The following is a 15,084-nucleotide window of genomic DNA, read 5'->3' as shown; positions in this document are numbered from 1 at the left end:
CTGTTGCCAAGATTTCTTCTTCCCCTTCGTCAAGGAGTAAAGTCAATAGTTCAGCTTACATCAGATTGTTGCAATCTGGTGCTAAGGCTATGTCCTACCTTACCCATCTGACCGCTAATTTGTGGGCTAATATCCTGCTGATGAGGAGAGATGCTGTCCTCTCCAAAGTGGCTTGGTCTATCGATGTGGATTCCTTTTTATCCTTGAGGGATGGCGATGTTCTGGGCTCCCAGCTGCTTTTCCCCAGGATCAATTGGATGCAGCCATAGACAGGGGTCCAGCCGACAATAATGATCATCTTGTCTAACAAGCAGCGAGCAAAGCAGTGGCTCCTTCTTTCCTGAATGCTTCAAGGCAGAATCTGCAGTCTCCTCCTAAGAAGCCTAAATCTACAGTAGCCAAAATGATTTTACTTTGACTATTCACCTGTCAGTCTTTCTGTATTTTTATACTACAGTTCAATATATGTTTTGAACTGTATCATCAAGACAGATCATTTGGTGGTTTAATTACTACGGGCCTGGATTCCATTTGGATTATTCAAGAAGCTCCATTGCCATAACTGCAAAACTATTAACTGAATGGATAAAAATTTTGAAGATTGTGCCAATCTCATTAGGGTATTTGTGTGCTATACTTAGTATCCAAGACTTGCTTCTTCTATCCCAACCAGTCATTTAGGCATTCTTAAGACGTTTCTCAGATTGTTAAATCCACCGTGAACACAAGCTTAAGCCTAGGTAAAAGTAAGTGGACTTCTCATAATTCTGAACTCATCACAACCTACTGGCCAATAGTTAGAACTTCAGCTCTGCCTATCATACTTTATTGGTGACTCAAATTACCACATACTTTGGTAATTTACTATTTTCCCAAGTAAGAATGCTCGTGGTTGGATTTTTCAAAAGAAAATCCAACTTGTCATCAATGCTAATTGTTTAAAAAAAGAATGTATGCATTAGGGTCAGAAAGATACTTACAAAAAGCTGTAAAACTCTATTGCATGATTCCATAACAGCTGCTTTGACTTTAAGAACTTCAGCTGCTTCTGGAAATATGTCCACTAACAACTCAGCAATGACAAGCTCTGTAGAATGTCTATTTCTCACTGCTTCGACCAAAGATGTCACATTCTTCACCAAAATTTCTGTCGCTTTTTGGACATTGCGAAACTTGATTCCTAGTTCTTTCACTTCTGAATGCATTGTCTAAAATAAGGCAAACGGTTATGAGAAAGCGTATGTTGCTAAGTTAAAAATATATAAGAGCCCATTACAACTTACTTCTTTGAAATTCTGCATTTCAAAATACTATACAATGCTAGGTATGGAATCATTTTGAAGCTGAATACTTGTACTTTATTCAATATAAAAAAAAATGTTAAATAACAAAATCAAAGTCAAAATGACAAGTCAAAGTTCATAAGGAATTTTCTCCAGATGATGTCATTTGATTTCACCAGAATCTCAATTATTGGGAATATAATTTCAGCTAACATTATCAGAGTTTCAAAGGTTTAAGATGATATTATTGCATGACTCCAACATAAAACAGAAATGAAATTCAGCATTTTCATGTCTCTTTCATAATACTTGAGGAGCAAAACTATACAAAAACACACACCTTCACTTGATGAGGCACTCCAAACCTCTGAGATAGTTTTCTTGTCACCCGGACAGACTTTCTAGCTATGGACTGTAGATTAATACGGCGCATCTTCCCATGGATAGAATGGTCAACTTCACGATATTTATGCACTGAAAGTTAGAGTGTATACCTTAATTTCTGAGAATTCCAACAAAAGAATAACCACTAAAAGAGCCAACACTCTCAAGAACCCTGCAGGCTATGAGGCATAGTAACTACACACACACAGTCAGATTATAATAATGTTTCAGAGGAAAACTGAATTGTTTCACCACAAACTAACTACTACCTATAATTAGCCTATTTTGTGGTCTGATATTGGCCTGGATATTACATTCCTTAAATGATGACAGATGGCAACAGTCAGCACTGCATGTGTGGACAGATCATCAGGTCCCAAACAGCAACAGTAGCCAGTACCGCCAATGTGCAGATATGCAATCAAAATCTTTCGATAGGAGAGGTTTAGCTCTACTTCTAGGTTAAGTCTTGCAATACCTACAATTCAATCAATACAAGATTATTACCCTACTCCATCACAATCCATGAAAAAATAAATTTTGTTTAAAAAATTATTTAATACAATCCATTAATCAATAAAGAGCCTTAAATTCTGCAGAACACATCAAGACACATCAAACAAAGAATTTTCAAGGAAATTTTGCCAGTGGACATGCTCAGCCAAGTCACGAATCCTTGCTGATACTCTACTAATTCTCGTGCCCACACTCTCTTACTTTCCCCATACTTATCCTGACAAAACCTTTCATACTCCCTAAAGAAATCATGCACATCCCTACTTCCATACTCATTATACTTTTCACACCGTACCTCCCTCACATACATAGCCTTTCTCACTTCTTTCTCCTTTCACTCTCACTTTCGCTACTTTCCTCTGTCCTTTCATACCCTCTTCTGAATACAAAAGAGTCCACTTCTGCACTTACATTCATCTTACTCATTACACTCTTCTTCCCCCTCTTTTATCCACTTTTATCCACTCACCTCCATCCACCTCACTATCACTACTGCCTTCACCCTCTCCCTTCTTTCCTGCCTTTCCCACTTCCTTACTCTTCTTGCCAGTTTCTTTCCCTTTCCCTTCTTCCTTTTTTCTTCCCCTGACTTATCCTTACTTTCCCTCTGTTCCTTCCCTTGCTTTCATTCCCCCTTTTCCTTACCCTGCCTCTCATTCCCTCGTTTCTTCCTATTCCCATATCACTTTCATCACTCACGCTTCCATTCACTTCTTCCTCCTTTTCTTTCTCTCTTGCCCCTTCACGTTCAGAGAACCTGCCTCCAACAGCCCCTTCTCCAAAAACACCCTGAACATACCTTTCACCATTTCTTCCACACCTTTCATCATTCCCTCCAACTTTTATCCATTCTCTCTTTGGACTCTTTCATCTCCCCTTTCATTTCTTCTTTTGCACTTCTTAGCATTCCCCCCCATCTCCAAATGACTCCTCAACTCCTCATTCTCTCTCCTCAGCCTCCCCATTTCTCCTCCTCCAGCCTACCCTGGGTTCCTAGCCACTCAGGTTCCTCTCTCCAGTTTCTCTATCTCACTCATCTGACCTCTTACTCTCCTCTACCCACACAAACAATCCCTACTTGGCTGTTATACAACAGCCCCACGTTGACGTTTAGCCATATATTATGTGGCGGGATTTTAAAACACAAAAAACAATACACAACACAGATACACCGAGCGTATAACCACATACAATACTCACTATGATCCTCGGTTGCTGGGAGATGGTTGAGGGTGTCCAGTCGCCAACACAGTAGACAAAATTCACAAACAACCTGGAAAACAGACTTCCAACCAAAAAAACAAGCAAAAAGAAAGAGACACATGCACAGACAACAATGACATCCAACAGAAAACACTCGACTCACGGAACATACAATAATCATACACCACCAATGTCCGCCTTGCACAGAACTCAGCTCAAGACTCTCTCTAAAACCAAAAAAACTCCCTCGACATTTGCACAGACAGACAGCACCGTAAACAACCTAACGACCTCATCCCTCTTCCAACAAATCAAGCACTCACTAACGACAATTACATCTCTCTCTCTCTCTCTCTCTCTCTCTCTCTCTCTCTCTCTCTCTCTCTCTCTCTCTCTCTCTCTCTCTCTCTCTCTCTCTCTCTCTCACAAAACGTTGGGAAATGCTAAATAAAAACAAATTTATTCATCCCTCTATAATGATAACAGTGGAACTGCAGAATTGAAGCAGATGTCACATAACTTCTTGTTTTACTTCAGATAATAAAAAAAAGAGAATGAGCTTAATCACCTGAGTGTAGCATCCCCAGAAGATGCTCACATATGAGTATGGGATGCCTAAGAAACCTCAAAAGCCAAGGCTGAAAACCGGATTTCGTTAAGTTAAAAGGAGAAGGAAAAGATAGCTATAATTCCAAGGAAGGTATAAGTTGCACGAGCACCAATGAGCAGTAATGCATGCTCAATGAAACTATAGTAGTACTGGTGGTATAGTAGCAGTCCAACATAAAAGTGGGTGTATAATATACGAGTATAAAAAACAAAAATATAAAAATGACCTTAATAGATGCTTAGCTCTTTACAGGGATACTTTCCGTACTGTGAATTTTTGCCAAGATATGGGGAAAAAAAATTTCTAGGATTACCACTAACCTAAATCCATAGCTCGTGTGTACTCATTTATATCTTTCGCAGCGACCAGAAAAGATTTCTTGGCATCCTCCAATTCACCGAAGTCTTTGTGGTTCTCTGGAGTTGCTTGGACCAATTCATACAGATATAACGGATACCTGGCAAGTGAAAAACTTTATCATTTTAGGTGCAACAGTATGAAACTGAACTATCAAACAAAAAATTACAAATGTGTGGATTTTAAACAGACAATTTGTTGGAATAACATTTCCGGTTTTCCTATCTCTACTGAGAATCAACTACCTACTTTCAACAAGTCTAATTTAATTTTTCTTCAAGATTATGTTTCATAGACACAAAAAACTGCCTAACTAAAGCCTATTCCACACTCACTTTCCCTGAAAACACCAGCAAAAAGGCACCAGTAAGAAGTAATAAGGAAGTAATTTTCATGAGATGTATTACTTCAACTGGATAACAACATTCTTGCACAAAATCATTATTAACTTTTAACAAAAACTTTAGCATGAAAAGGACACCAAAACAAGCAAAATCTAGAGCACCATTAGTAGTTAGTGAAGTTTTTCAATTAACTTTGAAAATGCTCCTCGTAAGACATTATCTCAAACAAACATTCCTTAGCAAGACTCTGAAACTAGTTTTAAATCTCATTTCAAAGTTTTACAACAAAACCACAATGGGTATAAAGTATATTCACCCTAAGATTTTTCAACTCAAACAGCTGCCAATTTGATATTTATACAGTAACTTCACTCTTCACAACACTTACTTCAAAATTCTTTGGACTGGTTTGATAAGAACATAATTCAAGTCAAGTAAATGTTGTTTATGAAGCTTCAACTCCTCAGCAAGCAGTTTTAGGGCAACAGATGTGGTTTCCTCACTTTCATACTGAAGACAAAAAGGGAGTGACAGAGTCTGGTTAGTTTATTCCTATCTGATTTTCCGATTACAGTACCCTTGATTTTTAATTGCTCTAATATCTGTCCCTCTCTTAGAAATTAATTCTTCAATTAAGCAATTTGAGTCTTAAAATTTGACTCTGTGGTCTAGTTAAACTACTTTCTAATGATGATAAAGTAATAATGTGAGTATACGATCTATAAATGAACATGAGTCATCATTTTTACTTGTAGCAGAGGTAGTACTAGTACTAGCACTTCACCTAAACATTTATGGTTCAACTAACAATTTTAACTGTACAGATCAAATGATAGAGACAAGTCTAAAAGTAATCTGCATACCATTTTTTATTACTGCATTTTACATTCAATTTTTCCTCATTTCCTTGTACTCTACTTTCAATTTCTGACATATTTCTTTATTCTTAACCTTTAGATTTAATTGTTTTCACACTAATGATGTGAACAGCTTTATATAAAAGCAACTGCTAGTGATGGTCAAGACTGCCTTAGTTTATAACCTATAGAGCATATTATATGTCATTTGCCTCCCAAATGCCCAAAATAATGTACATCAAGCACTACAAAGACCAATACTGTACCTTTTTCAGTAAGGGCAATACGTCCACGTTGTACGATGAGCAGTACACTTTATAAACTTCGGAAAGCTCATCAACAAACTGTAGAAAAATTTTCCCTACTACCATCTCCTCTTCTTTCTGATGAGCTACATCTTTCAGCTCCTGTAAAAACCTCCTAGCCACATCAATTACCTGGTGAAACCCAAAAACAAACAGTAAAAATAACCCACATTCAACAGCCCAAGAAATGTTTACATGAAACATATTTTCGTGTGATAGAGAATATCAGTGTTAAATACTTGAAACTAGGCACAATATACTCTCATTTTTCCTTATGCCAAAGGTGCATACCTCAGCCATGTTGCCCAATAAGACCTTCATGTCAAGTACATTGTACCTGTCCCTTGCTGTGTCTCCAGTGGTTAGTTCAGTGAGGAGCTCTAAGTCATGTACATACTCGAGCTCTGTTGCCACCAGTTCTCGAACTCTTTCTCCCCGATGGCCTGGAAGGTTTGTGGTGAGATGTAACCTGCATTGAAAAGCATCCTGCAAAGTAAATAAACATACAGGTATAGCACTAAAAAAAAAAATGGCCACACAAAACTTTAACTAAGAAAATAGTTCATTCTAACATTCCAAGCACTAAGTTAAAATATACTGTATTCTTGTTAACCAACAAGTATTAACAAATTTTTTTACACATTTCATGACAATGCAATTCATGATTACAAAGTAAACAAATATACAACTACAGGATTCAAGCCATAAAATCACTACACCATACTTTAGCTAAGAAAACTGTATATTCCAGGTGTTATATCCGTTAAATCTCCATACTGTATTTTAACTGTCCTAGAAACTTCATCAAAAAGTTTTTTTTTTTACCCCTTTTGGATTACGGAAATCAAATTCATGGCAAGGAGCTTTTTTATTATAAAAACTGAAAATTCAAGGAATCTGATAACTTTGGCAAAAACTGGTATAGTCATTGGAGCTTGCTAACAAAGCACTGTAGTTAATTAGCAGTAGGTGAGTGAAGGGGTTTGGGGCCCACTCACCTGCAGCTATGAAAAATGAAGGGTTGGTTATCTGCAATTATCTTGAATTTATCTTTATATGCAGACTCACTCCTTAGATGGGAGTATTATCCAAAGAACATGACTGGTTGTGTTCTCCTCACCCAGAAATGTCAGATTCCCAGCCACATATATGAACCCAGGAAAGATTACTACTGTAACCACCTGTGAGGTGACATGGCTGACAGAACCCTGTACCAGCAAGGCTTGCTTGTAACCTTACCCAGGGAACTTTAGAAGTATGGTTTCCATCCTGGATGGTAAGACCAGCTCAGAAGGTGGCCATAGAGCAAATTCAAGTAATAATGCTCTACCACCTATCCTCATCCCCTTTGTTAACCCTATGAGATTTTATGGGGTCCTCAAATATGAATCTGGCAAAGCATTAAACGACAATTACTCATTACTCACTATGAATTTATTCTTTTGATAGAGAGCTGGTTTTGCTGTTATTCTGAATTCGGATACAATACTTCATCGTACTATATTAAAAAATTAAAAACAACAAAGATAGGAAGTTTTGCTATTTAACTTACCCATACTTGGCCAGGGCTGTATCTACAGCTATATGCTACTGGGGATAATGAAGATAGATAAAGGAGAAGGGGCACCATTAGTGCAAAACTTGAGCCAAATGCTGTTCAGTTCCAACAAGCGTACCTTCTGTTCCGATGCAGTACAGTACTCCAAACCAAAATGGGTTACTCGCCATACAGGATTGAATGAACTAACTAAAGAATTGGAGTAGCATGGTCAACTTGAGACAGATAGAAAATAAGTCTCACATTTGGTTACATGTAAGTGAACAAATAAAATATGATGACTATAACAGAAACTAAAGTTATTACTTACAGAGCCAGCAGTTTCATCATCAAATTCATCAGATTCAAAGTCAGAAAAATCTGAATCTTCTGATACTTCTTCATCGCACCCAATTCCGTCACCTTAAAAAAAAAGGTTACAAAGTAAAATACCACAAGAATAACAACTATGTATACAGATCGCAAATTTTCAAAAGAATTTTTTGGATAGAAATGTATTACTTTTATATAAATCAATACTGAGCCAGGTATATACATCACACCCCATGACGGTAACAGTAGTTTTAATAATAAAATAAAACAATATACACTGGTACAAAGCTGGCTGGCACTTACTACCCCTGAATGTAAATATCAAACTGTAACCCACTTAAGTTATAGACTAATATCAGGGTTAAACATTAAAACACTTGTGAACAGTAATATACTGTAGTATGAAATAAACATTTGGAAATTTTAGTAATAAAGAGAAAACTATGTGCTGCAGCTGGAAATGCCAAAATCATCACAACCAGTTTTACAGTGAACATTTACAATACATTTATTTATAAAACTGCCAAATGATAGCCAAACGACTTCAAATCATCATCATTTTTAAACAAAAATTTGCAGATGATTGTGTATGGTGATGTAACATGAGCTGTTTACTGCCTCCAAAGTACAGTACCAAGATTTTTGCAGCTAATTTTGCAATAAATAAAACAAAGACTAAGACATAACTAATTAACTTCTTACTTCGACTGAACCAAATAGCACCAATCATCAATTGATTGTGTAAGAATTCATACATTTTTAAAGTTCCCATTTGTCTTCATAAATTTTGTAAGTTTCCATTTGATGTTTCTAACATCTTGCAGTGCTTTCCAAGATTCTTGCCATGCAGTGTCCTCTTTTTTTAAGACTTCCTCCACCCACTTTATGATCTCACCTCTTACATAATTGTTAAGTAATGTTTTTAGTCAGTGAAAAGCTGAAACTGCTCACCGTTATATTTTTATTTATTTAACAACTCACATTTTTCACAAATGTGGACAGAATAAAGTGCGGACGGACAGACAAAGCCGGCACAATTTCATGAACTGGTACTAAAGCAAAAGAAAATAAATAAATAAAAAGATAGCCTAAGCCACAACATAAGCCATAACATATGAACTGGCAAACAGCCGAAATGGGTGTATATAATACTTTGATCCTGAGGGGCTAGTGCTAAATGCAGCATCCTAGGAGCTTCCGCCATGCCTTATGGCCTAAACTTCATATGGCCTAAAGTTGCAATGGCCTAACAGGTTCATGGCTGAAAATAATACGGCCTAATTGTCCCGAACTCAATTTGACTACCCTACCTTAAGTTACTTTTAATGCACCCATCATTATCATGGGCCTATTAAGTATTTCTAAGTATTAGCTCTGCCATATGTTCAAGAAGGGATTGGCTAAGGAAATCTATTATAAAAGGAACCATACTAACCTAATGTACCCTAACCCAACCTAACCTAGGAGTCCATGTAACTTAGGCAGGGGACTGGGATAATGTTCATTTCTGGTCCTAACATCCCAACTCAATTTTTTATTATGTCGGTAAATCTATATATTAGCTCTGCGTCTGTTTTTATCTTTTCAACTGGTTTTTTCTGCACTTTTAGGGGTTCTGATACTGGCTGTGCATCTGTATGTTGTCGGCCAAATGGAATGTCCCTTCGCCGCGTTTAGTACTGGGGGGGTTGTGTACCCATATGTTAACAAGTTATTGCATATGCCGGACAGGATATGAACCGTTCGAAACAGACATACCCGCGCTCTGTCTTGTAAAGATCGCGTATGGAAACCCCTGTTGGATGGACTTCACAGGTTAATTACAGGTTAATTACACTCAAGGCACCAAAAATTAAAGGTGTAAATTCATAATTAGCCAAAAAAACTGTGAAAAAGTTAAGTTAGAAGGCAGTCATACAGCATGAGCTACTATATAGTTCTACCATTATATCTTTTGAATCTTCCTAAAGAAATTTTAAAAATGATCTATATACATAATTCTTGCAAACTAATATTTATCACAATAAAAAATAAAAAATATGTAAATAATTGAGGATTTTTTTTAAGTTTCAATGCGGTTAAAGTTCGTTTCCAGTCCGAACTCCAATTCCACATGAGGGCTAGTACTAAACAGTGATTCATGTACACTGTTTCACCGTGTTTAGTACTAGCCCATGGGGGTCAAATGTATTTTGCCATGTTCAGTACTAGCCCCTGGGGAATCAAATGTCCTTTCAAAGTGCATTTTGCAAAATTGAAGCTTGGCAAAAATCCTTACTCATTTACATGTATTTTATTTTTTATTGTGATAAATATTAGGTTTTGAGAATTATGAATAGAGAATATTTTTTTTATTTTTTAATGAAGATTCGATAGATATACTGAAACATCGAGTGGGGACGTTCAGACCGGAAACGAACATTATCCTTCAGTACTACGAAATGCACTCTGAAGGGACATTTGATCCCCCAGGGGCTAGTGCTGAGCGCGGCGAAATACGTAAGACCCCCATACGATAGTAATAAACCGGCAAAAGTGTAGATTACAGTCAAGCGACAAAAATTAACTGTAAATTCTTGATAGCCTAAGCAACCATAATAGGCCACTGTACAAAAAGTCAATTTCTAAGGTAATACCCGATGCAGAGCTAATGCTTAGTTCTACCCAAAGTAAAACTCCCTAATTTCGTGAGCTGGTACTAAAGCAAAAAAAATAAATAAATAAATAAATAAATAAAAAGATACGCTACGACATAGCCTAGGAGGCCTAGCTTAGACTATCCTCCCTGTGAGTTACTCGGCTGTCGACGCAACCATCATTGTTATAAGCCTACTTGCTTGAGAATCTATCCCAACCAATTGTAATTTTTCATCAGATACCCTAAAATATTCACTTAAAGGTAACGAATAGGTTACATCTAAGTTACAAACTGGTAAATAGGATACCCCAATAGGCCCACTGTCACGCGTTTACCTTGTTGTACCCATTAGTAACCTCGCCTCCTCCAGAAAATAAGATCCTATTTTCCTTTTGCTCTAAATTTGTTGTGTTCAAGAGCAAAATTCATTGTTGTATCATTCCCTTGCAAGAATTTTATGCCAGTAAAATATAATACTCACTCTAGATGGAAGCGTAAGTGTCAAAAACACCGGGTGATTGCAGTGATAGCAGTAGTATTAGGCTAGTACTATGGATGGGGAGGACGACGAAGGATCCGTCTCTGTAACGGCTCGTCCCTAGATAGGTTGATTGTTCTGTAGCACTTGAAGTTTAATTTTCTGTGTGGATGATGGGTGTTGCAATCATGGAGGAGAATATAGAATACGGAAGAGTGAAAGCGATGTCTCATTGCTGAATTAATTAGTGGCGAGTCAGATTCAAAATGAAAAAGTAAACTTACACATGATTAGGACAAAATGAACAAGACGTAGGCAGATTACACATAGAATAAACGAGGAGCTAATAACATCAGCCCAGATCCCTAGGCAGTGAAAAAGAGGTGACGAAAACGACGTGATGTCCGAAGTATAATACGTAGGATAATGATAAAGATTCTGTGCAACGTTGTAAATATGGCCAGTGGACATGCCAACAATGCGGCAAGCTGGGAAGGAAGGAAGGAAGGAGTAACTGTCCAGAAATTAACAGACACTGGAAAACAACATTGGTTTTGCAGTTTGAAAACTGTAAGAAAGTTTGACCAAGGGGAGGGCAGTATGACTGCGGAACTGGGCAAAGATGCCCATAGGTAGGATCATGGGAAACATGGAATAAACAGTATAACGATGAAAGAGAAAAGTATAGCTTATAGAAAAAGACCAATAAAATCTTGACTTAAACATCGAAGAATATGAAGAGAATATCAAGAAATACCTTAAGTACAAATAAAGTTAATGCTAAGATTAGTTTCTATTGGCTACTAAGAAACCAGAGGTCCACATCAGACTTCTTATCCCTGCAAAACCTCAACAGTTCGCCTTAGAGCAAACAACTTGAAAACCTAAAACCAATGACAGGAAACATTTCAGAATAAAATGTGCCGGGTAGATAAGATTGAATATGAAGATAAGTGATGATAAGCTATATATATACACCTAGTGAATTCTACTACGTAATACAACGCTTTAAATGGCAGACATTTGATAAAACAGTTCATTTTTTCATCTCAAATCCCTGAACATACTCCACGGTGCTTTCAAAATTGTTTTCTAAATAATAGATTATCCTTTTTTACATTTCTTTTAATCGTTGTTTAATTAATTCCATGAGTTCCGGCATACACTAACTGTAGACAGTTCTAATCCCTTACAGTGTAATACTCTCTATTAGTACTGTTATCGCTTCTACTGTTCTTTCTGAAGAATGACTTTGAACCACGCCATCAGCAGCATAGATTAGAAGCACAGTTAAGAAACGTTTTTAAAAACCTTTCTTTGTCTCCTCCAGATTTTTATGCAGTAAATTAACTAATATGAAGAATATAGTTGATCCATTGCATCTCACCCCACACCGTCTGTTAAATTTACTGTTATGTCTTCATGTTCTATATTATTTAAACAGTAGGCTACTGTTTTTATTGCCATAACATGTAATTTCAATTTTCTCACGACTTCTAATCCATTGGCGACGGGTCTTGTTTTTTTAATAATGTAAATCAAATTCATCATAAATTCAACTGTAATTACCATAATATTCAATTTGCTCTTTCAAGCGTGTAATTGTCATGCTGATCTTCATAAAAATAAGACTGCCTGCCAAGTGATTCACCGGTCCCAAGTGTTCAAGGCTAAAAGGAAATAGAGCAGTTTCATTCCATGGTGACTGATATTATACGTTACTTTCAGCATGCAGTGAAGTTTACTTAAGTTAAAACATCTAGGTTTAAGCTCACAGGAATTAGGGCTAAAAATTTGCATTATTGTTTACGTTTGGTGAGGCGTAGGAGTCTGAAGTGCTTGCCTTGATAGTTGTGGTGACAATGGAAACCTTGTTTACATTTTCGTACTATAGATCTAGATGTGAGGGAGGTCTTGATTCCTCTCTCTCTTTCTCTCTCTCTCACGACGCACCTATATTGGCAGTTGATTGCTAGTAATCATTACTACATTACAAAACATCGCTACACAATTATTGTAAAAATATCTCATCGTGCTTACCGAGGCCATGGGAACTTAAATATTTCACCTTTTTTCCGTTAACGGCACTGACGTTTATCAAAGTCTCTCATTTTGCTTACTAAAAAACCACGATTATGCATAACCTTACACTTGAATGTATACCACCACTAATTAATTATCACATTTACCTGCTGCATCGTTTCTTGTCCCTCTGGAGTTACTGAAAGTTAATATAGTTTCGATTTTTTTTTTCATATAGGGAAACAAGGAGAAGCCTATGTGATATGACCAAGTAAGTGGTTCCAGCAAATGATCTGGCAAATGCTTACAATTTGCGAATAGATTTTTGACATCTGGTGAAGCACTGTTTTTTATTTTTGATTCACTGAACATATGGCAACATAGGCTTCTTTTCACGTAAGTAGCTTAACTTGTTTGTAAAGATCTTAGCCTATAACCAGCACATTCTGAAAACGTTTGATATCTCTGGAACCGCATTCTAATCCTCTGATAAGGATTATTCAACAAAAGCCAGCTTTACGGCTTGGATTTGTTATCTTATAAGATAGTATCACAACTTCGATAACAAGGTCATTTTTTTAACATAAAATCGTTCTCCTTACTATTGCAATTCCAGATAAAATAGAAGACTGCGGACGAATTATGGTGTATAAAATGTCAAGGGAGAAAAAAACCAGCCATTTCTGTAGATCTAACGGAAATGCACTTCAATAATTTTTTTGTTTATAAGTTTAACATAATAGTCCTAATCCATATGATTTGACATCAGTATAATCGAAAAGACTTTATAGTGAGCCATATAACCATAAACGGTTTAAAAATTTAGTCCTAATTCAGATATTTAGCTGAATCTTCACAAGGTAAATGGGAATGTCCAGATTTACACGATTCGCACCTGGCCACTAATATAGTCTAACCCTGAGTCTAACAGACTTAATTATACCTAGTTCATAGAAATTGGATCTGTCCATCAGTAGTTTTACTGATTCAGTCCTGATCCCTATGAAATATGTGACCTTCAACGCAATCGAATACATCTATGGCCTTTTACGGGCTGCTGAAGAGCAAGAGCCCGTGCCAGCACAAGGATGGCAGAGTAACACCACCACCTATGGCCTAGATCACCAAGGCTGACATGAAAACGAATTTACTTTCCTTCGTCAGTCTGAAACGATCAGATTTTAAAGTAAAGGAAAACATGTGCTTTTTTCTTAATCCTGATAATGAAAAGACAAACAAGCATATGTAGAAACTGATGAAACAGGGGAAAAAAGCTTACTTGGCTATTCCGAAAATCGCGATAAATCTAGATCTGTGTACATAAAGTGGCAATATTCGATATAAAAACTCTACTTATTTTACGCCAGAAAATATATACTGTGTATGAAGCAGCTGGTATACTCTTTATAACAGTTCCTCATGCTTGATTCAGCAGTTACTGGGTGAATGTGGCAGTTACCAATATCTTTTTTTTCCTTGGATGAATCAATTATCTGTCCAGAAAAACAAAAGTGTGCATCTCGAAACAAAAACAACAATGTGCTGACCGTCATTAAAAATCAAATAAACAAATTAACGAAGTAGGACATACCCTCAGGTGTGACTATTTCACTTCGACGATGACTCATGTCGTTTCTTGCACCCCTTCTTGTTTCCACATTAAAAACAAAAAGTTTTTTGGGGGGCGAAGGTTCTTGAAATTCTATTTCTGCGAACGCCTCGAAATCACTGGGTGAGATTGAATGAAGCGTGAGTTATGAATATCTGCAAAATCCTCTCTTTAATATAACACCATCTGCTGTAACTCACGGTTGAGGGATAACTGCCAGTCTGCCACACTGCACAAACACACACACAAACACACATACACAGTTGGTATGATCAAGAGAACAAGTGTTCGTCCCATGGACTCCCTCCTCACTTGTGTCCCTCCCGTCTCGAGAAACTATGCCACGGCAACCTATCGGCAATAATGATAAGAAAGTGCTGATATCGGTACATGGTTCTTCACACGTGGATTAAATCACTTGCTACGGCCCCTGGGCCAACTTCCCAACATTTCCACCTCTTAAACATCAGGGGAGCAATCTCTTCTTTATCCTATCAAGATCGTGCTTATTCTCGTAAACTACTTGCAACAGAATGAATAACGCGTGCTTCCCACTTTGTTAAGGGGTTAAAAAAGTAAGATAAAGGCAAGGCATAAAGTGCGCACAA

General features: G+C 37.0%; 1 protein-coding gene across 6 annotated transcripts in view; it reads right to left on the bottom strand.

Annotated features, from left to right (window-relative positions):
• LOC136825783 (dynamin-binding protein-like) overlaps window positions 1-14,841 on the bottom strand; it is a 39,430-nt gene extending 24,589 nt beyond the window's left edge. For 4 of the 6 annotated variants that reach the window (XM_067082648.1, XM_067082651.1, XM_067082649.1 and 1 more), the window contains exons 1-8: window positions 14,459-14,841; window positions 7,728-7,819; window positions 6,151-6,345; window positions 5,821-5,991; window positions 5,086-5,207; window positions 4,317-4,453; window positions 1,624-1,757; window positions 981-1,208 (exon numbers count right to left, since the gene is read on the bottom strand). In XM_067082648.1, the coding sequence (XP_066938749.1) occupies window positions 981-1,208; window positions 1,624-1,757; window positions 4,317-4,453; window positions 5,086-5,207; window positions 5,821-5,991; window positions 6,151-6,345; window positions 7,728-7,819; window positions 14,459-14,495 (1,116 nt within the window). In that variant the 5' untranslated portion in view covers window positions 14,496-14,841. Of the gene's footprint in view, window positions 1-980; window positions 1,209-1,623; window positions 1,758-4,316; window positions 4,454-5,085; window positions 5,208-5,820; window positions 5,992-6,150; window positions 6,346-7,727; window positions 7,820-10,848; window positions 10,967-14,458 lie in introns of those variants that run through there. The other 2 variants (XM_067082652.1, XM_067082653.1) reach the window with 1 other exon arrangement.
• Window positions 14,842-15,084: the final 243 nt, after the last annotated feature.

Source organism: Macrobrachium rosenbergii, chromosome 39 (assembly GCF_040412425.1).
Source record: "Macrobrachium rosenbergii isolate ZJJX-2024 chromosome 39, ASM4041242v1, whole genome shotgun sequence".
Classification (NCBI taxonomy): domain Eukaryota; kingdom Metazoa; phylum Arthropoda; class Malacostraca; order Decapoda; family Palaemonidae; genus Macrobrachium; species Macrobrachium rosenbergii.
The sequence above is the reverse complement of the archived record's forward strand: the minus strand, read 5'-3'. Positions and strand labels throughout refer to the sequence as shown.